The 26,282-nt window shown below is 42.5% G+C and overlaps 1 protein-coding gene and 1 pseudogene across 3 annotated transcripts; both read right to left on the bottom strand.

The window, feature by feature from the left end:
* Positions 1–5,492: 5,492 nt before the first annotated feature.
* LOC307193145 (glutathione S-transferase A2) lies at positions 5,493–16,854 on the bottom strand. Of its 2 annotated transcripts, XM_079934686.1 has the most exons (7): positions 16,727–16,854; positions 14,137–14,250; positions 12,003–12,054; positions 10,879–11,011; positions 9,071–9,212; positions 6,751–6,882; positions 5,493–5,888 (listed from the first exon to the last, which is right to left on the bottom strand). In XM_079934686.1, the coding sequence occupies exons 2-7, from the start codon at positions 14,221–14,223 to the stop codon at positions 5,763–5,765; spliced, it is 672 nt and encodes a 223-aa protein (XP_079790812.1). In that variant the 5' UTR covers positions 14,224–14,250; positions 16,727–16,854; the 3' UTR covers positions 5,493–5,762. The 2 variants fall into 2 exon arrangements, with proteins under 2 accessions (XP_079790812.1, XP_079790813.1); XM_079934687.1 differs by lacking the exons at positions 12,003–12,054; positions 16,727–16,854.
* Positions 16,855–18,132: 1,278 nt separating this feature from the next.
* Positions 18,133–25,965, bottom strand: LOC307192402 (glutathione S-transferase A2-like; annotated as a pseudogene). Its single transcript has 5 exons — positions 25,885–25,965; positions 23,527–23,578; positions 22,559–22,691; positions 20,213–20,354; positions 18,133–18,186 (listed from the first exon to the last, which is right to left on the bottom strand). The product of its transcript is annotated as a glutathione S-transferase A2-like (transcript).
* Positions 25,966–26,282: the final 317 nt, after the last annotated feature.

The following is a 26,282-nucleotide window of genomic DNA, read 5'->3' as shown; positions in this document are numbered from 1 at the left end:
GTAGCCAGTGTTGAGAACCGTTCATCAGGATGATGATGATGTCAATAGCTGCTAAAACTACGAATAGGGATCTCTGTAGTGGAAATATCGGGGTTGACTGCCCTAAATATTTAACATCACTAAATGTGGGACAATCAGACATGATGGTCCTCCTGGTGTGAAGCAATAGAAAGCATGCAGCAGTACCTATGAAGAATTCTTGCCAAAATAATTGACCTGGAATTCATTCAAACCTCTAGATACCAACTTACAGGAAACACAGGAAACAGAGAAGCACCTCAGGAATGTAATCAGCAAAATCAGCAGTATTTATAATGTGGAACTCAACAGGCTTGCTCTTCATAGAGTGGTCCCCAGACCAGCAACATACAGATCACCTGGGAGGTTGTAGCAACTCGAGCGCTACCCCAGAATCTGTATTTTAAGACCCCTGGGAATTTGTATGTACATTCAAGTTTAGAAGCACTGTTCTCCAGCTCAAGTGATTAATACATTTCAAATGACTCTCTACTTTTATATTTCTATAAGAAAATGTGTAAATTGCATGAAAATCAAAGAGGCGGGGGAGCCTATAGGTTAAAGAGATTTAAGAGAATGAATTCATTCTTCAAATGAATGCAATGTGTAGACCTTTTTTAGCTTCTCGTTCTAACATAGCAGTTATTCTTTTTAAATGTGATACAATCAGGAGTATTTGAACCATGACTGAACATTTATATAAGGAATTACTGTTAATTTTTTAAGTATAATAATATTATAGAATCTTTTCCCCAAAGGATCTTTATCTTTTAGAGACTCATGTCAAAGTATTTATGGATGAAATAATATGATACTGGGATTTACTTCAAATTAACCCAGGTGTGAGGGGGAGTGGGTAGAAATACAGATGAAACGTGAGTGACATTCTGTTGCTAATTGCTGTGGCTGGGTGATGGGTACATAGGGCTTTTTATACACTTCTTTCTATTTTTGTGAATGTATGAAATTTCCCATCATAAAAAATATTTTTAATTGCTCAGCAAAAACGGATGTTATTCGTAATGTATTAAAGCTTTAAAGGCCCTGGAGTGACTTCTGAATCATGAGACTTGGAACTGTGTTCACTCCAGCTTTAGGGATGAACGGGTGTGATCAGTGCTCCACCCAGATGAGCCTTCTGAATTCAGGTTTAATGATTTCAAGCCCTGCGGGCACTGTCTAAACACCTTTCAAATGTGCCTTTGAAGTCAAAAAATTAAAGGGCATAATCCATTGTTTAAAGTGTGTAAGAATAAAAGGAATTAAGTAGACCAGTAACTGCATGCCTTTATTTTTTTTTATCCTCAGCCTACATTCTAGAACTTTGTCTCCAATTGTCTTGGCATCATGCCTCCATTCCGTGTTGTCCATGGAAATTGGGTTTTAGTAATGTGAATTCTTGGGTAATTTAAGAGAAAGACTACGGATATTCCTTTCTATGAAAGTCAGTCTAGTAACCTGGTACACAGTTCATTTTCCTGTGTCCATCTAAGGGATATTGAATATATATTTTCTGGTTTATGGAAAGTCTTTATGTCCCGCTTATGACATAAAGTGAGGTTTGCTTTGTTCCATAAAGATGCTGTCCTAGAACACGCTGCTCTGATTTGGAAAGGTCTGTGCTTCAGTCTCCTTGCAGAAGGATCACTGGTACCAGGAACTAAATTGTTTCTGACAGTGGAATATAAGGCTTTGTAAAAAAATATATAAAATCCACCAATCAATCAGATAATATCTAGATAAGCAAACAAGTTAATTTATTTAAAATATATTGGAAAAAAATTAGGCAAAATCAATTCTCTAAGAAATTCCAATGACATATTATGTATCAATCTAATGTTTTTTTATTTACTTTTTAAAACTTTTTATTTTATATTGGAGTATCGCCGATTAACAATGTTGTGATAGTTTCAGGTGCACAGCAAAGCGACTCAGCCCTACATATACATGTATCCATTCTCCCCCAAGCTCCCCTCCCATCCAGGCTGCCACATAACATTGAGCAGAGTTCCCTGAGCTATACAGTAGGTTCTTGTTGGTTATCCATTTTAAATATAGCAGTGTGTAGATGTCAATCCCAAACTCCCTAACTATCCCTTAGCTAATGTTTTTAAATTCTCAAAGAATTTTAAAATATGGAACTTCGCAATTAAGTGCAATGCAGCCCAGCAGCATTTAGCACATGCTTTCTTCACGGATGTATGTGTGCATGGAGCATCTGTGTGAATGCGCAAGTACATTCTTTTTTAAAAAATTAATTTATTATTTATTTTTGGGTCTTTGTTGCTGTGCACAGGCTTTCTCTATTTGCGGCGAGTGAGGGCTACTCTTCATTGTGGTGCGCGGGCTTCTGATTGCAGTGGCTTCTCTTGCTGTGGAGCACAGGCTCTAGGTGCGCGGGCTTCAGCATTTATGGCACACGGGCTCAGTAGTTGTGGCTCGCGGGCTCCATAGTGCAGGCTCAGTAGTTGTGGCGCACGGGCTTAGTTGCTCCGCCACATGTGGGATCTTCCCGGACCAGGGCTCAAACCCGTGTTCCCTGCATTGGCAGCAGGTTCTTTAACCACTGCGCCACCAGGGAAGTCCACAAATACATTCTTGTACTGGAAGCTTTGTATCAAGAAAGCTTGGCATAAAAATATCCATTTGTTATTGTTAGCACTCTTTTCTACCTCAAAATCACAGAAGTTATTAGACCTGTCACAAGATCTTGTTATTTAAAATATTTATTTAAAAATGTAAAAAACAAACAAAAAATGGGCTTCCCTGGTGGCGCAGTGGTTGGGGGTCCACCTGCCGATGCAGGGGTCACGGGTTCGTGCCCCGGTCTGGAAGGATCCCACATGCCGCGGAGCGGCTGGGCCCGTGAGCCATGGCCGCTGAGCCTGTGCGTCCGGAGCCTGTGCTCCGCAACGGGAGAGGCCACAACAGTGAGAGGCCCGCGTACCGCAAAAAAAACAAAAACAGAAACAATATTAGAGGCAGTTATTCCCACTATTACAGGGCTGCTTTAGGTTTTGAAATGATTTGGTGAGGTTAAGCAGATAGCTCCCTGAGTATATTTAAATGATTCTATTAAAATGTTTTGATCCACACTTACCTTCTCAATGAGTTATACCAGCAAATAGTAAATAGTAGTCTTATTAGTTGGTCCCTGTCCTTTTTTTTTAAGAATTTTATTTTATGTTTTGGCCACACGGCTTGTGGGATCTTAGTTCCCCGACCAGGGACTGAACCCAGGCCCTCGGCAGTGAAAGTGCAGAGTCCTAACCACTGGACCGCCAGGGATTTCTCGACCCCTGTCCTTCTAATGTCATTTACAATTCATTTATTTTACAAGTTTTACAAATTATACCAGCATACTTATCCATGAAACCCCAGAAAGCTAATTTAGTTTAGTTTGGCAAATCCACACTCTGTGACTGGTTTTCAGTTTTCTCTCCATCCTTTTTTGGTGCAGAAGCAGATGAATTTTACTTCTTTAGTTCAAGCAATGCTTTCAAATAGCTATAGTGTGAAACTATACCTCCCAAAATACTGTATCATCTGGGCAAAATCTTATGGAAGAAAGCCAGACATTGGATTCCCATTTCACCTAGAATAAAATCCAAATTCCTTGACAGGACTGAAGGAGCGTGTCATCTGCCGTCTGCTGCCCCTTCTCATGCCACGTGGCACACCCGTTCTCCAGCAATGTCTCTTTTGGCTTGGTGCACCAAAGATACTGCTTTCCATGCTAAGGCTTTGAAAATTCTGGTTCCTCCGTCTGGACCCCTCTTTGCCCATCTTCTTGTATGTCTGGTTCTTTCTCACTTTTGTGTCTCACCCTATCTATCACCTCCCCAGAGTGACCTTCCCGTACCATCCATCTAAAGTGGAGCTCTCAGGGGATATATGTATATGTATAGCTGATTCACTTTGCTGTACAGCAGAAACTAACACAACATTGTAAAGCAACCATACTCCAATAAAAATTTAAAAAAAAATAAAGTACAGCTCTCATTGGGAAAAGGGTACAAACTTTCAGTTATAGGATAAATAAGGTCTGAGGATCTAAATGCATAACATGGTGACTCTAGTTGATAACACTATATTGTATTTAAAAAAAGTAAATATGTAAGGCGATGATGGATGTGTTAATTAATTTGATGGGGGCAATCCTTTCATGGTGTATATCAAACAGCACATGATACACTTTAAATATTGTACAATTCTATTTGTCAGTTATACTGCATTAAAGCAGGAAAAAATAGAGCAGAGCTCTCCCCTCGCCTCCCCCCACAGTTAGTCTCTGTTACAGACCCTATTTAATTTTCTTCATATCCCTATCATGCCGCTCTTGGGACTCATCCAGGTTGCCCTGCCACACGCTGCATTTCTGCCCAACGTCAGACTCTGGAGCCTTTTCAGAGCCTTCTTCACAAGCCTGAGCTCCAGAGAGGGGAGGGCTGTCACTGATAATACATTATTTATTTCATGAAAATTCTGACCTTTTGAAATGAAGCAGGATTGGATGGGATTAGTGTGACAGCATGTTGGTAAGAAAGGCGTGTGAATCACGAAACTAAGAAAAAGGGAGAGGGTTTCCCTGGTGGCGCAGTGGTTAAGAGTCTGCCTGCCAATGCAGGGGACACAGGTTCGAGCCCTGGTCCGGGAAGATCCCACATGCCGTGGAGCAACTAAGCCCGTGCGCCACAACTACTGGGCCTGTGCTCTGGAGCCCGCGGGCCACAACTACTGAGCCTGTGAGCCACAACTACTGAAGCCTGTGCGCCTAGAGCCCGAGCTCTGCAGCAGGAGAAGCCACCGCAATGAGAGGCCCGTGGACCGCAACAAGGAGTGGCCCCCGCTCTCAGCAACTAGAGGAGGTCCACGTGCATCAGCAAAGACCCAGTGCAGCCAAAAATTAAATAAATGAATAAATAAATAAATTTTTAAAAAAAGAAGCTAGGAAGAGGCAAGGAAGGATCGTCTCTAAAGCCTTCAGAGAGAGTATGACCCTGTCACACCTTGATTTCACACGAAGAGCCTACAGAACTGTGAGGGAATACATTTCCATTGTGTTAACCACTATACTTGTTGTCATTTGTTACAGCATCTGTAGGAGCATGATACACAAGGCCAGCATGATTCTGGATTAGAATTACCCATTTTGTTGTTTTTCTCACTAGTGTAACCTCCTTGAGGACAGGGACTATATCTGGCTTATTTATCCTTAGTTACTGAGCTCCTGGAGCACAGAATGTTCCATATTAGATATAAAATAAATATTAGTTCCATAACTGAATAGGAAAAAGGTTTGATTACCTGAAGGAAAAAGGTCCTCTGAAAAAAAAAGAGAAGAAAAGTTTTTAGGTTGTGGGTCAGAAAGGCAGCAAAATTCAAAAAAGACTATCTTTGTGTCACCAAGAATACCAGATGACAATTTCTACTTAACTCTTTTTGACTATGATAGTTGGTGTATGACAATTTTTTGAACAGATCAGAGCCCATGACACTTTCTCTCCCTTTATTTATGTTTAAGTCCCAGGCACATTCTAGGAGGAGATCATGATTTCGTATGTGATCAAAACAAAATGGATTGCTCTGCAACTAAATCTGCATTCTAATTAAATTAGCCCTTATACTTTGGAATATTTATTAGCTTCACAGTAGCCAGGATCTACATATAGGTAAAGCACTTCACTGTTGGAAAACTTCAATCTCCTGAAGTTTTCCCTGTGTTCTGGGCAGCCACGCCCGCTTTATTGCATCCTGAAAATCTTCTTTGCTTCTTCCAAATTTTTCTCATCCATGGGGGGCTTCCTCTGGCTGCCAGGCTGCAAAAACTTCTTCACGGCAGGGAGATTGCTGACTCTGGTTTTCAGGGCCTGCAACGCACAAGAGCACAGCTCAGAGTGCAGCCAAAGACCAGCCCCATCGTGAGCACAAACCAGGGACTCTGAGACCCTCCCAGAAAAGGGCCAGCCGAGGCCCCTCCATCAGCACCAGGATGAGGCTGGACACAGACACCTAGTGAGGCAGGAAGATAAAAGCATAATAACGTTTTCCCCAGAGATGTCTTAGTTTAAGACTTCACTCAGCTCAAGTCTTCCTCATGTTCTTCCTACACGTAAATTCTGCAGACGCACCCTGTCGTGCGATACGAGGAAGAGTAACGTGTCTCACACGACAACACAGATAAAGGCTCCAAGATATCAAGACAGGAAGGTATAGGGGAATTGGGCTGGAACTGAAGACAGAAAACATGAAAGGTAGACAATGGGGCCAGTAAGAACCAATCTGCCCTCGGACAGAGGGAGAGATGGGGAGAGAGAAATGAACTTGGAAGAGAAGGAACAGGAGCTGAGGGGAAGAAATGAGATGGTGGCAGACCTGCGCAGACAGACTCACGTAAAGAAAGAGGAGGACACACCTGGGAGGGAGGGAAGCAAAGGGGAAATGAAGAAAGAGACTGAAATGGAACCGGGGCAGAGAGAGGCGCTAAGTCCTGGGTCTCTCTCCTGGGAAAAGGCAAGTCATTCTCCTTGGGGCAGCGACCATCTCCAATGTCTTTGGCGTGACCAGATTCTTTCCATGCCCCAGACCAAGGCCTTGGAGTGAACTGTGGAGACCTGGGGGCAGTGAGGCCTGGACAGTGTCAGGGACCCTAGCATCACAGTCCCAGGGTCCAGAGAGCAGATGCCGAGGTGGGAGATGTGGGCTCCCCCCAAAGGCTGTGAGAGAGCTCACCTTCAGCAGAGGGAAGTTGGCCAAAAGGCTGGGGTCCAGCTCTTCCACGTAGTAGAGAAGTTCAACCAGGTGGATGTCAGCCCTGCTCAGCTTGTTGCCCACAAGATAGTCTTGTCCATGACCCTTCAACACCTGGCGAATGGAGGGGTCAGATCAGGAACACAGGCCCGGGCAGGCTGGGCCCAATGCTCTTCCTCTGTCTCCCCTGCCCCACTTCCCCCTCTGTGCCTCACTGGGTGGGTGTGGACCTTCAGACCTTCTGCTGCCCCTGGATCAGTGAGACGGGCCAGGTGGGTCCCTGCTGTTCCCTCCTCAACCTCAGCGGAAGCCAGGACACCATTTTCTTTTCCTGTTCCCACCTCGCTGTGGCTGCCTTACTTGCTTCCACTATATACACCGTGTTTCTGTTGACCTCACACCCTAAAGCGTGCAGCTCTGAACTTCATGATGCGGCCTTTCATCCATCTCTCTCTCTCCCCTCCCCCACCTTGGGCAGTGATTCCACCTTCATGACAGCTTTCTACCACCCTAAGCAAATTATTGCAGAGTCTGTATTTCTTCTCTCCTCTTGTCTGCTCTCCTCATTTCCTGGTCTCTCCCTCTGGAACCTGAAATAAACCTGGGTCAACCTGAATTCCCATCTCCCTGACAAAATCGACTCTGACTCCTATTCCACCTGTCTCTGTCAATAACACTGTGGAATATATTATAATTTGCATGCTGGACTGTCTAGGGGTGATTGCACTTAATGTTTGCAACTTACTTTGAAACACCCCCCAAAATAATATGTTTGATCAGAGGAGAAAAGGATAGGGAGATACATGATGAAGCAAACATAATAACAAAATACTAATTTTTGATTCTAGGTGGTGGGTATGTATGAGTTGATTGTACATCTCTTTCAACTTTTCTATGGTTGAATTTTTCATAATAAAATATTGGAAAAAATATATGATGCTTACTTAAAATATTGCAACAATATGAAAATCATAGAGGCAAAAACACACATATCACCACCAAGTAAAGATAATAACATTTTGGCAAATATCCTACCAGACTATGTATGAACATAGAAGTATAGCTAAAAATTAAAGAACATAGTAAGACATCAAATGCTATTTTGTAATATACATTTTTCATTGATGTTATCATGGGGGTCTTTGATTTCAAAACACAGATGTACTTAAACTGCAATGACTATAGGGGTTTCCACCATGTGGATGTGCCTAAACTTTGAGCACCATAAAGCCAGAAGAATGTAGTTTCTGATTACTATTATTCACTCCTTAACTAGGACCTGACACATAAGCAATGAATTAATACTTGTGAAATGAAAGAATGATTTAAACTTTATAAAGATGAGGGTGTTGGTTAAGCTTTTTATTTTTATGTTAGCCTTCTGCATCTCTTACGATCATTTTTTTTTCAGTTCATGATTCTTGTTTAGCATGATTTCAGGTAGTTTGGATCTTGAGGTGTTCTCTTACCTTCAAAGAGAAACATTAACTAAGATATATACTACATATAATGATGGAACATTATTTTCCTGGTTTTGTATGATTTTCTTCAAAAGTCTGAGAGCCATGTCCCCAAACTTTGTAGATTATTTTTCCCTGAACAACTTTTCTTCTGATTCTTCCTCTCCACCACTCTGCCCCCATCTCTGTTTAGATACATCCCATCCATCCCCCAAACAGTACCACATTCTCCTGATGGGTAGGGTCTCGTATCTCCCTACACATGGTACCAGAATATTTTCTGATGCATCGCTGTCATTGTGCTCCTCTTGGATCAAAGCCCCTGCACTGTGTTCTGCAGGATCCATGTACTCCAGGCTCTAGTGTGGCTCTCAGAGTTTCCATAGTCCAAGCTCTAAGTATAAGAATTCCAGATTGGGTCTGAGTAAATCAAAATTTTGCTGATGGGCTTCCCTGGTGGTGCAGTGGTTGAGAGTCCACCTGCCGATGCAGGGGACATGGGTTTGTGCCCCGGTCCGGGAAGACCCCACATGCCGCAGAGCGGCTGGGCCCGTGAGCCATGGCCACTGAGCCTGCGCTCCACAACGGGAGAGGCCACAACAGTGAGAGGCCCGCGTACCGCCAAAAAAAAAAAAAAAAAATTGCTGAAAAATTATAACTTGGGTAAAACTTGGGTACAATTCTTCCTCATAGTCAATTTTTATAAAATGCCCTAGAGTCAGGGTGCTACATTAGTATTCAGAAAGGCTCACAGAGGTGAAGGTCAATGCCCCTGCAATGCCAAGCACTATTTTTCTTTGTTCTTTGATCTCAGTGCCAAAAACGCTGAACAGTCCACTCACTTTTTCAAATGCAGGAAGATAACGGTTTGTTATACTCTCTTTGATCTGGCTCGTCTTGGCATCTTTCTGATCAGGTGGGCACAGTGGCAAATGCATGATCATTTCACCCAGATCTGCCACACCCTCTGCATACATATCAATCCTGAAAGACAAAATGACCAAATTGTCAAATGTCTCCTGTGTTAGATTTTACAGTTTAGAATGGGTAAGGATGGGGCGTCAGGAGGTGGCAGAGTAAATCACCCCCACTGGGTGCATTTTTCTATGTCAGTCATTTAGTTATGATTTTTCTTAAATTTAACATTTCATTCTAGAGCAAGCCATCGAGGAAGATATATGTCTAATATTTTTGTTATATACATGACCAAATGTAGGGACAGAGCATATCAGTGACCTGTCCAGAGTCACAGGCATGAGAGAAACGGGTGGAATCACTGCAGGTAACCACTGAGACCATGCCTAGGGTTTGCCGTCTCTGCTGTGGTGTGTTCTGTGCACAGTTAGTGTGATGAATTAGTAACACCTCAGTCATGTCCAGAGAGAGTCCTGGCACCACGGACCTAGCCATGTCCCTCTCCCTGTCCCATCCTGTTACACTACCAGGACCCTTTAGATGCCCAGCCAGCACTTCCTCCAGTTATTTCCCATAGAATATGGTTCCACAACCCTCTTCACATATTGTTGCCCAACTCTAGCCTTGTTTGCATTTCTCAAGACTCCACCCAAAATATCCCCCGAAATCGTGCGTTTCTTCATTTTGTTCCTACAGTATATATTCCAGGTAATTTTGCTGTTTTTCTTCCAAACATGGTTTCCTACAATAGTCTTTTTAAATGAAAGCTTTATTGAAATATAATTCCCATACCAGAATGTCACCCTTTTCAAGTGTAAAATTGTGTGATTTTTCTTTGTAAAGTCACAGCATCCTGTACCATCATCATACTCTAATTCCAAAATATTTTCATCACTTGCAAAAGAGACGCTCAGTGTTTTTTCAGGCATTCCATGTTCTTCCCTCCCTCCAGCTTCTGGCAAACACTAAACTGCTTTTGGTTTTACGGATAGCAATGTTCTGCACATGCCAAACAAATGGAATCATACAGTATGCATCTTTTGTGTCTGGTTTCTTTCTGTAAGAGAATGTTTTCAAGGTTCACCCATGTTGTGACACGGATCAGGACTCCATTCCTTTTCATGGCCAAATAGCATTCCACTGTACGGATGCGCCTGCCTTTGTTCATCCATTCATGGACATTTTGTTGTTTCCACTTTTTGAATATTACGAACAATAGTGCTATGAACTTTTGCGTACAAGTTTTAGTGTGGTTGTATTTTTAATATTTTTAATTCTCTTGAGTATATTCCTAGTAGTGGATTGCTGAGTTGTATGGTAACTCTATGTTTAACTTTTTGAGTAACTGCCACATTCCATGATTCAATCATGGGGTCCCATCACAACACAGAGGAGACCCCCCCAAATATGGCTGTATTGAATAAACCTGCCTGCTACAAACTGATATTAAAATGTTCCAGATAACCCTGGCATCATGGGCTCCGTCTCTGCAAACCCTTGTCAAGTGGCCAGTCCATATAAAGGGCTGATAAATTAGGTTCCTGGTTATCATTCTTATAATTTCTGAAACTGGAGAATCACCTTGTCTAGATACTTACCTTCTGAGGTTTTATCCTCTAGACACTCAGACAGTTTGTCCCTTGTTTCGATCCCTGTGAACACATCCTGCTCACTCAGGGAAGGACCTAGATTGTTCTTATTAATCATTAATGAAAGAACAGAAAAAATACCGTACAGGGCTCTCTCTTTCATGTCTTTCCCATAGAGGTTGTATTTGGTGGCAATGTAGCTGAGAATGGCTCTGGTCTGCACCAGCTTCATCCCATCAATTTCAACCATGGGCACTTGCTGGAACATCAAACTCCCTTCTTTTGAAAGAAGAAAAGAAATAGAGTGAAATGTTGGATGAATCATACTGTTAAGGTAAACTGAAACATTTTATGTATCAAAATTTTTGTTGAAATGACTGAAGACATAAAAGGAAACAAAAATTTTACCTGGTAAAATTTCCATGGAAATACCTTTTAGCTTCCTGTAATCCTTTTGCTTATCAATTTGCCTTTTTCTTTTCAATCTATTATTTCAGTTAACTTTTTATTTCCCATTCAGAGCATGGTATGTCCCTTTATTTTATGTGTTTGATTTGTCTTCATGGATTTTTAAGAAGAATGTAGGAGAAGTTCCACCAGCCAGTTGCCAAGTCAAAAGGGAAATTCTCAAAGTAAGTCTCATGGGGTTCATGGCATTAAGGCCAGTTCTAAGAGAGACTTCTACATAGAGTGTTTTGTACGCCCTTCAAATCCCACCACTGGATGGTGTGCAGGACAGGCCTGTTTTCCCAACTCCACCGATGCTGGTCCTTGCTCTTTATCTCCCTCCTCACACGTTCACCTGGACTTTGAACTAATTCAACACCACCTGGTTATTTTAGTCTGCAATATTGCTATGATATTACCATGTCAAACCTGTCAGAGAAAAGAATTCACGGCAACTGCTGGGCCTGTTTCTCCCCTCTTCTTTCTAATGCATTTGTTTTCCTTGGGTGGGAGGGCTGTGTGGCATCCTGGACTGATACAGTCACTCGCGGTGCAGAAAGGCAGGGAGTGCACAGAGAGGGCATTCACAGGGCACCGCCCGGGCCGGCTCCTTTAGCAAGTACTCAGAGTTCCAGCCCTTCCTAGTCCTGAGTGAGCTGCAAGACCTGCTCAAGAAGCCCCATCCCTTACCTTTAACCATGCTTCTCCCTCTCCACTGACCCCACTCCCACCATGCACACACATGGCATTGCTGGGGTTCAAACCTCAACTTATGACTTGTACTCGATCCTCCCATCAGAGGAATTTAGTTTCTTGGTCTTACCATTTCTTAACTTATCCAAGTCTCCTGGAGTTTTTATAAATATCTCTTCAAACTGGAAAGCAGAAACAGTCAATGAGTTTTTGTTATTTCACTCCATAACATTATTGAGCTTGAATGACCAATGTCGGGTGCATACTATGGAGAAGCTAAGATTTCCGAGTTTGGCAGGGTACACAGAGGACGATGCTCATGGCCATTTGGAAATCTGGATTAGAGCCACCAAGATAAAAGCACGGGTTGCAGCACGTAATTGCTTATTTTGCAGCTTCAATTCACCTCCACACCGTCTCCACCTCTGTCAATCATTAGGTTGTGATTTGGAAGGGGGAAATCACTGGAGGGAAGGGACTGAGAAGTCCCTCTAGTTATGGAGTTTTAATATCTCTGGAAAGCCCTTCTCTCCTTGTGAAATCAGAACAAGGTATTGAGTGTCCCCCAGCACGCAGTACCCCTGGGGCCACTGACCCCCAAGATGCTGCCACCAGGGGCCTCTGCTGTATATTACCTCCCTCCATTCAACTTTATATTTTGAAAAGGGGTCTTGATGGTGAAAAGTTTGGGAACTGGGGGTTTCTAAGTTGCTAAACAGTTTATTGTGGCTCTACATGATCCCATAGGGTCAGACTATACAGAGAGTGAGGTGTGTGGGCAACAATTTATAAAGCACCCAGTTCCAGATAACATAGGGGGTGGTGGGTGGTCAGTGTGGGAGGGTGGCCGAGGTAGGATGGAACTTGCTGGTGGGCTGTTGCTTGTGAGACCGACGGAGATGGGGTTGTGAGGATCTGCCTCTGGGCCCAGAGAACCCAGAAGTCCTGACCAAGAGCCTCTGGTAAGCCTTGTCTCACACCCTCCTCAGTCAGGCTGGGCTGGACAAGAGGAGGCCTGGGATGCTCTCAGCATCTCCCCCTACTTCACCTTCTGTTGGTGAACTCATCCTGCCCAGGGGCTCTGAACACAGGGGCTTAGGTAAACATGCTGTTAGGAGGCTAAGAGAGCACACTAGAGGTTCCCTTTGCAGGATGCCACCTCACCTGAAACCCTCCTTTACTGCTTGCTCTCCCCTCAGGGACCAAGTCTCCAGCGTCTGTCCATGACTCCCTCCCCAGGAAACCCGCACAGAGTTGCTGTGTCCCTCTGACCTGGGCTGAGAAGTGCTTTTCTCAGAGACACCTCTAGAGGGAAGCACTCAACAGAGTCCCACACTTGCTCCTGAGAATATGTCATTTTAACACTTTAAAGTGCTTGTGTGTCCTCCTAGATGCTCCCACCCCTCCTTTAATCACCCACTTACTTGTCTGCATCCTCACTAGACTGTAAGCTGCCTGAGGGCAGGGACTGTGTCTGTCTAGTTCACCCCTGTATCTCCAGGACCTGGCAGGGAACCTAGCATTTCAAGGTGCCCAACAAATTCATTGCTGAGTGAATACATTAAATCTAACAGAGAGTTTGTTACAATCCGCCCCTCTCTGTATTTCTGGTTTATGTTTTAACTTTAATTACATTTATTTTCTAATATGTATATTTTTGTCTTTTTGTTATGGACATTTGTAGCATACAGAAAAATGAACAGCAAATTATCATAATCCTCCTTGTACCCATCAACCAGCTTCAATAATTATCAGCTCAACCCAGCTGTGAGTTATCTATATGCCTACCCCCTCTCCCCTTCGTAATAATTTGAAAGAAATCCCAGATACCTTATATTTCAACTTTAAATAGTTCAGTGTATATTTCTAAAACATTAAAACTATTAAAAATAACCACAATACATTATAGCACCTAACATATTTACAAAGTTTACTAAATATCAACTGATATTTAATGTTCATGTTTTTGACAGCTGTATAAATGTGATAAATAATATTTTATAATTTTAAAAATCAAAATCCAAATTAGGCCCACACGATGTGATTAGTTTCTTAAATTTACTCTGTTTATTCTCTCTAATAAGAAGACATTTTAATAACATATTAGGACAAGTCTGTTTATCTCTTAAATAACTGACAGATTTGTTTTAATGCAGAACTCTTAACAGGTCATTTAGTATGAAAAGTCCCCTAGCTTATGTAAGAAAAGTACTTTGATACAGTTAATTTAGATTCAACTTCAGATGAACAAACTCAGGACCTACCTCTACTCCAGCTGCAGCCAGGAGCCACCGGATGGCCTCCATTCTGCCCCGTCCATTGAAGTAGTGAAGCTTGGGTTTCCCCGCCATGATGGCAGTCTCCTGGTTTCTCTAAACCTTAATGGATGAATGAATGAATGAGTAAATGAATGAACAAAGAATAAAACCACAGAAGCAAGATGTACTTTATGATATATGACTGAACAGCACCAACAATGCTGAAGAAGTATTGGCCTCCTTTGTCGCAGAGTCGGAAGAGTCCCTGGCATGTCTGCCTTGGCCCAAATTCCCACCCCCGATAGCCAACTGTGGGAAACTGCACCAAACCATTGTCCAGTCTCCATTGGGTAAAATCTGATTGTCTTGGCAGGCTAAGAGGTGAGTCTGTGGTGAGGATGCATGGCTGGGGGTTTGGGAGCAGAACAACTAGAGAACTAGTATTTATTAAAAACCTCCTAATGGGCTTCCCTGGTGGCGCAGTGGTTGAGAGTCCGCCTGCTGATGCAGGGGACACGGGTTCGTGCCCCGGTCCGGGAAGATCCCACATGCCGCGGAGCAGCTGGGCCCGTGAGCCATGGCCGCTGAGCCTGCGCGTCCGGAGCCTGTGCTCCGCAACAGGAGAGGCCACAACAGTGAGAGGCCTGTGTACCGCAAAAAAAAAAAAAAAAAATATATATATATATATAGTTATATATATAGTTATATAGTTATATCTATTAGTGAGGATGGTTGAGAAAACTAGATAAGGTACAAAAAATTCATAATAGGGACCAGGAAATCCAATTTCCCTCCTGCTCTCATTTCCTGAGAGACAGGCGAGTCTCTGAGCACACCGGATAGCCCACGCGTCTTCTTTCTTCTGTCTGTATCTGTCTGTCTATCTACATCTATCTATCTATCTACCTACCTACCTCTTGACCCATAGCTCCAGTAGGAATGAGACTTTATACATAACCAGACTTTTTTCAGCCAAGTTATACAATGGCTCCCTTTTTATTTGGCTTGTGTGAAAGATGAGTGATGTTCACTGATTAGTTAACCTGGAATGCAGGAAGTTTCTGGCGAAGATTCAGTGCAGTCTGGCACAGCACTGAACACAGCCTTTCGAAACCCCAGGACCGCAGCTAACCCCTGGTTCTGCCCCTGAACCATGCACCCCACCTGCCTTTCCCCTCAGGCCTGGCCCCAGCCCCACTCACTCCCTGATCTGGACAACTCCGGAATCTGCTGGTCCCCCAGCCCCTTTGCATGCGTTCCAGCCATGGCAGTGGGTTCCACCCACTGCTTTTTAGAGCAGGAGCTCAGGGTCTCACTGTCAACACTTGATGGAAAAGATCCCTTGTCTCCTACCTCCTGTTTCTTCCCTGGAAATGCAGACATTTCTCTGATCCTTCTTGAACACCTTGTTTCTGGTTGACGTATAAACGTATTTCCTTCTCTTAACAAGTTTCCTTCAAACTTCCTCAACTAAGACTCATTGGGCAGTTTCCTGTGCTAAGAAATGATGGCTGCTGGGGAACACGACAGGAGCCTGATGTGGTGGCTGCCCTAAAGGGGTTTAAATCTAGTCAGAAAAACAGGTTTGTAGACAACTGACAGCGCATAAAGGGCCCATCAGTGACTTCACTTTATTGGTTCTACCCAAGAACCATGATTCTCTTAGCCAAGCAGGGCAGAGCAAGGGGAACGGCTGTAGGCTGAGAAAGCAGAGGTTGCTGCCCACCTGCCCAGGTGGCCTCAGCTCCACTGCATCTCAGCCTCCAAGTTAATGACTCTACCCCACGCGTCATGGGATCCAAATGCTGCTGTCTGTAGCATCTTGCAAAGTGCTTCTCGTTATTGCTGTATCCATATCTTCTCTTTTCAGTCTCAGATACTATAATTCTCCCGTGAATTCATCCTGCCCTGGACAGCTCTAGGACTTCCACGGGATCTCACTGAACCTCTCCTGTCTAAGGCCTTTGTTTTTTCCCTCCAACATTAATACTTATAACAGTGCATTGTTCACGCCTATATTCCAATTTGAATGACTTGTACCTTCTAGCCAGGTGGATTTCTATATTTTTTAAAAGCTAATTCTCTGCTCCCGTATTATCTAGTTTTCCCATCAAGACTTCCTTTGGAGGTTTGCCATGAGTTGCTTAAATCCCAGAGAGAGAAGGGGAATTGCCACAGCCCACTCTAATTTTCTGTTGACATTCAGACTTATTCCCATTTTAATGAATCTTAATTTTGATTTTTCACAGCCCACACAGTATTACAGCATCACAATTTGCACTTGTTGTGAACTGACTACTTCTACAGAGAAAGTTACCCCAGCATAAACACCTACACTCTCTCACACACCGGTCATATTCTCCGATTGTCTAAAATGCTATCATTCTTTTTTCTCCTCATATCATTAATTTTTCTCAGATCTAAATTCTCATGCCTAGGTTTCTAAATTCTTCATTTTTACATTTCTGTAACGATGTATCCAACAGCAATGGACTAAAATTCTCCCCTAAGCACAGCAAGAAGGCACGATGTGAGTATAAAACAGTTTTTCTTGTGCTATGAGCACACTATACAGATGTATAAAATCAGTACGTACCTTATGAAAGTCTGTCTCCCACTTGGCTCAGCACCTCAAAGCCAAGTCCACATGTGTTTATAAGCTGTTGTTACAGTTGACTGAACTCCTCTCTGAAGCAGGGAGAGTCGGGTTAGGGAAAAGCCCCTCCCACAGCATTCAGGGCCACTGGTTCCATGCTAGATTTAAAAAAAGAAAAATGATGAGTCATTCCCTTATCATGATACAACTGGTTAATATCTTTTCAAGGTCGGCAATTAAATACAAAATTTCAGATTGATTGGACCCTTTCTGCCAGTGAGTGAAATATTGAAGTATGGCTTTTTTTTCCTTCAGTTTTTTTTTTAACTTTTTTTTTCTTTTTTAATTGAAGTTAATTTACAATGTTGTATTGGTTTCAGGTGTACAGCAAAGTGATTCAGTTATACATATTTACATATATATACATATATATATTCTTTCTCAGATTCTTTTCCCTTATAAGTCACTACAAAATATTGAGAAGAATTCCCTGTGTTATACAGTACATCCTTGTTGGTTATCTATTTTATATATAGTAGTGTGTATATGTTACTCCCAAACTCCTAATTTATCCCTCCCCAACATTTCCCCTTTGGTAACCATAAGTTTTTTTTTTTTCTAGGTCTGTGGATCTATTTCTGTTTTGTAAATAAGTTCATTTGTATCCTTTTTTTTTTTTTAGATTCCACATATAAGCAATATATTATCATATGACATTTGTCTTTCTCTGTCTGACTTACTTCACTTAATATGATAATCTCTGGGTCCATCCATGTTGTTGCAAATGGCATTATTTCATTTTTTTTTACATAATAAATTTTATTTATTTATTTATTTATTTTATTGGGGTATAGATGTTTTACAATGCTGTGTTACTTCCTACTGTGCAGCGAAGTGGAGTTCCCTGTGCCCTGCAGCAGGTTCTCATTAGTTACCTATTTTATATATATTAGTGTATATATGTCAATCCCAATCTCCCAATTCATCCCACCCTCCCTTTCCCCCCTTTGGTGTCCACAAGTTTGTTCTCTACATCTGTGTCTCTATTTCTGCCTTGCAAACAGGTTCATCTGTACCATTTTTCTAGATTCCACATATATGCGTTAATATATGATATTTGTTTTTCTCTTTCTGACCTACTTCACTCTGTATGACAGTCTATAGGTCCATCCATGTCTCTACAAATGGCCCCACCTTGTTCATTTTTATGGCCGAGTAATATTCTGTTGTGTATATGTACCACACCTTCTTTATCCATTCATCTGTTGATGGACATTTAGGTTGCTACCATGTCTTCGCTTTTTTAAATAGTGTTGCCATAAACGTGACATGTTTTGTTTTGGTTTTCTGCTGTGTTGGGTCTTCGTCGCTGCAGGCGGGCTTTCTCTAGTTGTGGTGAGTGGGGGCTACTTGGGCTTTTCATTGAGGAGGCTTCTCAATAAAGAAGGCTTCTGCTCCCCCTGAATCAGTAAGACAGGCCAAGTGGGTTCCTGGTGTTCCCTCCTCATCCTCCGTGGAAGCCCGGCCACCATTTCCTTGTCCTGGGCCCACCTCACTCTGGCTGACTTACTTGCTTCTTCCCCTGGGCCAAGGGCTTAGCACTGTCTGCACAGTGTTTCTGTTGCCCCACACCCTAAAGTGTGCAGCCCTGGGCTTCATGACATGGCCCTTCATATCTCTCTCATCTTTCTCCCTTGGGCGGTGACTCCAACTTCTTGACAGTCTTCTTCAACCCTGAGAAAACCATTTCAGAGTCTACATTTCTCCTCTTTTCTGCTTCCTGGTTTCCTGGTCTCTCTCTCTGGGACCTGAAATAAACCTGGATCAACTTGAACTCCCGTCTCCCTGACTCCTAACTTGCACTCCATGCTTGCGCTCCTAACTTGCAGCATGGTACGATCCACATGCTGTAATGTCTGGGAATGAACTTCCCTGATGACTTAAAGTCACTTTGAAATCTATCCAAAATAATACATTTGATTGACAGAACAAGAATGGAGAGATAATGACATAGGATAATGGAAAACAAAGCTTTTTGGTATCCACGTGGTGGGTTCATATGAGTTCATTGTATACATCTTTAAACTTTTCTGCATGTATGAAACTTTTTATAATAATATGTTAGGGAAATATGTGATATTTATTAAAATATTCCACTAATCTGGAAATCATAAAGTACAAAGAGAAAAAACACACACAGCACCACCAACTAAAGATAATAACGTTTTAGCAAATACACTTTCAGCTTATGTATAAATATAGAAGTATGGACAAATGGATAATTATTTGGAAAAGAATATAATAACATCAAAATGTATTCTGTAATAGGGAATTCCCTGGTAGTTCAGTGGTTAGGACTCCATGCTTCCACTGCAGGGGGCACGGGTTCGATCCCTGGTTGGGGAACTAAGATCCTGCAAGCCGCGCAGTACAGCCAAACAAACAAACAATCAACGTATTTTGCAATATATAATCTTTACTTATGTTGTCATGGGGCCCTTTGTTTTCAAAGTATAGCTGTACTCAAACTGCAATCACTGAAGAGCTTATCACCATGTGAAGGTTCCATAAACCCTCAGCACCACGAGGGCCAGGAGGGTGTGCTCTGTGATTACTGTTAAATTCTTCACTCCTTGAATATCATGGCTGGACATGCAAGCAATGAATTAGCATTTGCTGAATAAATGAAAGAATGACCCTATGCTTTATAAAGATGTGGGTGTTGGTGTTAATCTTTTTATTTATATGGAAGTCTCCTGAATCTCTTTAAGTCATTTTTTTTGGTTCATGATTTTTGTTTCACATGATTTCAGGTAGTTTTGATCTTGAAATGTTCTCCTCTTACCTTCAAAGAGAAACATTAACTAAGATATATACTAGGTATAATGATGGAACATCATTTCCTTGGTTTTGTATGATTTTCTTCAAAATTCTGAGAGCCATGTCCTCAAAATTTGTAGATTATTTTTTCCTGAACAGCTTTTCCTCTGTCTCTTCCTCCCCACCCCACTGCCCCCATCTCTATTTAGAAACATCTCATTCATCCCTGAAACAGTACCACATTCTTCTGAAGGGCAGCTGGTCTCATGTCCCCCTACACATGCTACCAGAATATTTTCTGATGCATTGCTGTCATTGTGCTCCTCTTGGATCAAAGCCCCTGCACTGTGTTCTGCAGGATCCATCTACTCCAGGCTCCAGTGTGGCTCTCAGCCCAAGCTCTAAGTACAACCACGAAATTCAATCAAGTAGAGAATTCCAGACTGGGTCTAAGTAAATCAAAATTTTGCTGAAAAATTAGAACTTGGGTAAAACTGGTACAATTCTTCCTCATAGTCGATTTTTATAAAATACCTTGAGAATCAGGATGTTACATTAGTATTCAGAAATACTCACAGAGGTGAAGGTCAATGCCCCTGCAATGCCAGGCACTATTTTTCTTGGTCCTCTGATCTCAGTGCCAAAAACACTAAACAGTCCACTTACTTTTTCAAATGCAGGGAGGTAACGGTTTGTCGTTCTTTCTCGGATCAGCGTCATCTTGACAACCTTTTGATCAGGTGGGTTCACTGGCAAAAGCATGATCATCTCACCCAAATCTGTCACACCTTCTGAATACATATCAATCCTGAAAAACAAAATGACCAAAGTGTCAAATGTCTCCTGCCTTAGATTTTATAGTTTAAGAATGGATAAGAGTGGGACATCAGGAGGTGATAAAAGGAGGTGATACACCTCCACTGGGTGCATTTTTCTATGTCAGTCATTCAGTTATGAGTTTTACTAATTTTAACATTTCATTCTAGAACAAAGCCATTAAGGTAGACATATGTCTAATATTTTGGTTATACACAAATCAAATATGGGGACAAAGCACACCGGTGACCCATCCAGAGTCAGAGGCAAGAGAGAAATGGGTGAATCACTACAGGTAACCACTGAGACCACACATAGGGTTTGCCATGTCTGTTGTGGTGTGTTCTGTGCACAGTGTGTTGCATTAGTACCACCTCAGTCATGTCCAGAGAGAGTCCTGGCACCACGGTCCCAGTCACATCCCTCTCCCTGTCCCATCCTGTTACACCACCAGGACCATTTAGATGCCCAATATCAGTAGTTCCTCCAAATATTTCCCACAGAACATGACTCCACAACCGTCTCCACATACGGTTGCCTGGCTCTGGCCTTGTTTGCGTTTCTCAAGACTCCACCCAAAATATATTGTCAGGGGACTTCCCTGGCGGTTCAGTGGTAAAGAATCCGCCTCACAATGCAGAGGGCGCGGTTTGATCCGTGGTCAGGGAACTAAGATCCCACATGTGGAGGGGCAACTAAGCCCTAGCGCCACAACTAGAGAGCCTGCATACCACAAACTACAGAGCGCACCACTTTGGAACCTGTGCGCCACAACTAGAGAGAGAAAACCTGCACGTCACAACGTAAGATCCTGTGTGGCACAACTAAGACCTGATGCAGCCAAAAAATAAAATAAAATAAATAAATAAGTAATAAGTAAATCTTTAAAAAAAAAAACAAAATATATTGTGAAATAGTGCAATTCTTCACACAGTTTCAACAATGTATATTCCGGGTGATTTTTTGTTTTTGTTCCAAACAGGGCTTCCTATAGGAGTTTTTTAAAGTAAAACTTTATTGAAATATATTCACATGGTATCATTTTCATCCTTTAAATTATACTATCATCCTGAAACCATCACCACATTCTAATTCCAGAACATTATTTTTATCATTTTATCCAAAAGGAAATCCAGTACCCTTGACAGTCACTCTCCAATTCCTCCACATTCCAGCCCCAGGTAACCACTCAACTACTTTCTATTTCTATGGATTTGAACATCTGGACATTTCATACATTTGGAATCATACAGTATGTGGCCTTTTGTGTCCAGTGTTTTTCATTTAGTACTTTTCAAAGTTCATTCATGTTGTCTCATGTATTGGTGCTTTACTCTTGTTCATGGCTAAAAATATTCCATTGTATGGATGTACCATCCTTTGTTCATCAATTCGTCAGTTGTTGGACATTTTGTTTGCTTCCACTTTTTGAATATTATGAACAACATTGCTGTGCACTTTTGTGTACAAGTTTTAGTGTGGATGTATTTTTGACTCTCCTGGGTATATACTTAGAAGTGGGATTGCTGAGTCATATGGTAACTATATGTTTAACTTTCTGAGTAACTGTTCACAGTTCATTACATGATTTTAGTATCAGTCATGTGGCCCCATCACAACAGAGAACAAATTTCCCTCAAATATGCTTGTATTGAATAAATCTGGCTGCTTCAGACTTACAGCAAAATGTTGCAGATAACCCTGGCATCTAGAGGACCAGCCTTTGTTTACTCTGTCAAGTGGCCAGTCCATATAAAGGACTGATAAATTAGGTTCCTGGTCATCATTCTAAAATTTCTGAAACTTAAGAATCAATTCCTTTAGATCCTTCCCTTTCCAGTCTTTATCCTCTAGACACGCAAACACTTTGTCCCTTGTCTCTAGCTGTTGGTGGGTGTCCAGCCTGAGCTCCTGAGGTCATGGTTCCAGCATCCTCCTGGCTTTATAGTTCACCTGTGTTTGGAAACCTCTGTCACTGTACTATATCCATGGACCACATCCTCTTTCATAAGCTCTTGATTCCACTCCAAGTTCCACTCTTCCCTCATCCTCATAGGTCTCTGCTGTACTCAGTTATACCCACTAAGGTCTATACGGCTGTCGGTCATGATCCGTGAGAGCACATCCTGATCACTCAGGGAAGGACCTAGATCGTTCCTATTAATCATTGATGAAAGAACAGAAAAAGTACCGTACGGGGCTCTCTCTTTCATGTCTTTCCCATAGAGGTCGTATTTGGTGGCAATGTAGCTGAGAATGGCTCTGGTCTGCACCAGCTTCATCCCATCAATTTCAACCACGGGCACTTGCTGGAACATCAAACTGCCTTCTTTTGAAAGAAGAAAAGAAATACAGTGAAGTATTTGATGAATTACACCCTTCTAGGATGAAAAGATGTTGAAATAACCGCAGATATAAAATGAAACACTAAAATGATCTGGAACGCTTAAGCAGGATGGCATTTGGTTTTAGCTTGCTATAGTCCTTCTTTTTCCTATTAATCTGCCTTTTACTTTTGAACTTATTATTTCATTTCTCTTTTTATTTCCCATTCAGATACATGGGAGGTTCCTTTTAATTCTGTGTCAATTTGTCTTCACGGATATTTTCGAAAGAAGTTGGAAGAAGCTGTAGTAGGTTGCCATTTCAAATGGGAAGTTCTCAAGTAAGTCTCACATCATATAAGGCAGGTTTTGAGAGATTTCTATGTGGAGGACCCTTTCCCTGCTCACCAATTCCGCAATACTGCTAGGATGTTACCTTGTCAAACTTGCCAGAGAAAAGAATTCAAAGCAACTGCTGGGCCTGTTTCTCCCCTCTTCTTTCTAATGCATTTGTTTTCCTTGGGTGGGAGGGCTGTGTGGCATCCTGGACTGATACAGTCACTCACGGTGCAGAAAGGCAGGGAGTGCACAGAGAGGGCATTCACAGGGCACCGCCCGGGCCGGCTCCTTTAGCAAATACTCAGAGTTCCAGCCCTTCCTAGTCCTGAGTGAGCTGCAAGACCTGCTCAAGAAGCCCCATCCCTTACCTTTAACCATGCTTCTCCCTCTCCACTGACCCCACTCCCACCATGCACACACATGGCATTGCTGCGGTTGAAACCTCAACTTATGACTTGTACTCGATCCTCCCATCAGAGGAATTTAGTTTCTTGGTCTTACCATTTCTTAACTTATCCAAGTCTTCTGAAGTTTCCATAAATATCTCTTCAAACTGGAAAGCAGAAATAGTGACTTTTATGATTTCATTCCACAGCATTACTGAGCATGCATTCCACAGCATTTTTGTTATTTCATTCCACAGCTTGGCCTCTGTCTGGTGCAGACTATGGAGACTGTAGGATTTCTGAGTTTGGCAGGATGATCACACAGAAGACGGTGATCATGGCCACCTGGAAATCTGGATTAGAGCCACCAAGATAAAAGCACGGGTTGCAGCACGTAACTGCTTATTTTGCAAGTTCAATTCACCTCCACCCTGCCTCCACCTCTGTCAGTGATTAGGTAGTGATTTGGGAGGGGGATATCACTGGCGGGAAGGGACTGGGAAGTTCTTCTAGTTATGGAGTTTTAATATCTCTGGAAAGACTTTCTCTCCCTGTGAGATCAGGACAGGGTATTGGGTGTCCCCCAGCACGCAGTACCCATGGGGCCACTGACCCCCAAGATGCTGCCACCAGGGGCCTCTGCTGTATATTACCTCCCTCCGTTCAACTTTATATTTTGAAAAGGGGTCTTGATGGTGAAAAGTTTGGGAACTGGGGGTTTCTAACTTGCTAAACAGTTTATTGTGGCTCTACATGATCCCATAGGGTCAGACTATACGGAGAGTGAGGTGTGTGGGCAACAATTTATAAAGCACCCAGTTCTAGATAACATAGGGGGTGGTGGGTGGTCAGTGTGGGAGGGTGGCCGAGGTAGGATGGGACTTGCTGGTGTGATGTTCCTTGTGAGACCGACGGAGATGGGGTTGTGAGGATCTGCCTCTGGGCCCAGAGAACCCAGAAGTCCCGACCAAGAGCCTCTGGTAAGCCTTGTCTCACACCCTCCTCAGTCAGGCTGGGCTGGACAAGAGGAGGCCTGGGATCCTCTCAAAATCCCCCCCTACTTCAGCCTCCTGTGCTGAACTCATCCTGCCTGGGGGCTCTGAACACATCCTTGAACCCCAAAGCTGGACCACAACGAAAACTGTGGTTGCTGATTTATAGAAATTAAACAACCTAAACTGGCACTGTTTGCATTTTTATGTACTTGTTTCTTCATGAACTTGATAACGGACAAGGCTAACGTCCTGTGCATTCGTGAAGCAATCGACAAAGTGTAATCCCGAGGCTTAGGTAAACATGCTGTTGGGAGGCGAAGAGCACACTGGAGGTTCCCTTTGCAGGACAACACCTCATCTGAAACCCTCCTTTACCGCTTGCTCTCCCCTGAGGGACCAGATCTCTGGAGTCTGTCCATGACTCCCTCCCCCAGGAAACCGGCACAGAGTTGCTGTGTCCTTCTGACCTGAGTTAAGATGTGCTTTTCTCAGGGACACCTCTAGAGGGAAGCACTCAACAGAGTCCCACATGTGCTCCAGGGAATATGGCATTTTAACACTGTAAAATGCTTGGGTGTCCTCCTAGATGCTCCCACCCCTCCTTTAATCCCCCACTTCCTTGTCTGCATCCTCACTAGAGTGTAAGCTGCCTGAGGGCAAGGACTGTGTCTGTCTCATTCATTTCTGTATCCCCAGAACTTAGTACAGAGCCTGGTACTAAAGGTGCCCTCCCCCCAAATCATTGCTGAGTGAATGTATTAAATCTTTAACAGATGGTTTGTTACAGCCGGCTCATTCCCATATTTGTGATTATATCAACTTTAACTACATTTATTTTCTAATATTATATACATTCATCCTTTTATTGTGGAAATTTCTAGCATGTACAAAAATAAAAGTACAGTGGTTCTCATATCCTTCCTACATCTTTAATAATTATCAACTCAAGCCAATCTTGTGTCATCTATATGCCCATCCACCCTCCCCTTCTTGTAAAAATGGAAGATCCTAGATAGCATATCATTTCATCCTTATATACTTGATGCATATTTCTAAAATGTAAGAACTATTTTGAACATAAACACAATAATAAACCTAAAATCACACCTAAAATGTTAACAATAGTTCTTTAATAACTAATGCTCAATCAACCATCAAGTTTCCACTTGTTGTATGTGTCACAAATAATATTTACAGTTTGTTGAAATGAAATCCAAATAAGGTTCACGCAATTGGATTAGTTGATGTTTCTTTTGTTTCCTTTAAAATTGAAAAAAAAATTGTTTTCCTGCTCTTCCATGGGCAGGATTATTTACATATTCATTTGGTCAAATCAGTCCATTTCTTTTTTAATGTGCAACTATTTTTATGTAATGAAAAATCATCCCCAGCTCCTCAAGTGTGGAAGTCTCCTAGCTTATACAAGAAAAGCACTTTGATAGTCAATTTAGATCCAAGTTAGGAGGACCTGTCTCCACTCCAGCTGCAGCCAGGAGCCACCGGATGGCCACCATCCTGCCTCATGCGTTGACATAGTGAAGCTTGGGCTTTCCTGCCATGATAGCAGTCCCTCAGTTACCGTGAAGCTGGATGAATCAGACCACAGAAGCAAACTGCACTTTATAACGTATGTTCGAACAGAAGGGGTAGTGTCTGCCTTCATGGCGGCATTGGAGGGGTCCCACATGGTTCTTCCTTGGACCAAATTCTCACCTATCAGTGGGCATGATTTTGAAATTGCACCAAACCAAGTCTCAGATTGCATCTGTCCTCACTCTGAGGACATAAACAGAGAAACTTTGTTCTTACACAGCTGTCACCTTAGGCCTGTGAGGGGCTTTGAAACCAGAAAACTTCACTTACAGAGAGGAGCAGG

This window comes from Stenella coeruleoalba (assembly GCF_951394435.1).
Source record: "Stenella coeruleoalba genome assembly, chromosome: 10".
NCBI lineage: Eukaryota > Metazoa > Chordata > Mammalia > Artiodactyla > Delphinidae > Stenella > Stenella coeruleoalba.
The sequence above is the reverse complement of the archived record's forward strand: the minus strand, read 5'-3'. Positions and strand labels throughout refer to the sequence as shown.

Coding starts and splice junctions, on each gene's coding strand:
- LOC307193145 (XM_079934686.1), bottom strand. CDS start 14,223: ATGGCGGGGAAACCCAAGCTTCACTACTTCAATGGACGGGGCAGAATG. Junction 12,055..14,136: donor TGGCTGCAGCTGGAGTAGAG/GTAGGTCCTGAG, acceptor TCTGCTTTCCAG/TTTGAAGAGATATTTATAAA. Junction 6,883..9,070: donor ATCTTCCTGCATTTGAAAAA/GTGAGTGGACTG, acceptor TCCATTCGCCAG/GTGTTGAAGGGTCATGGACA.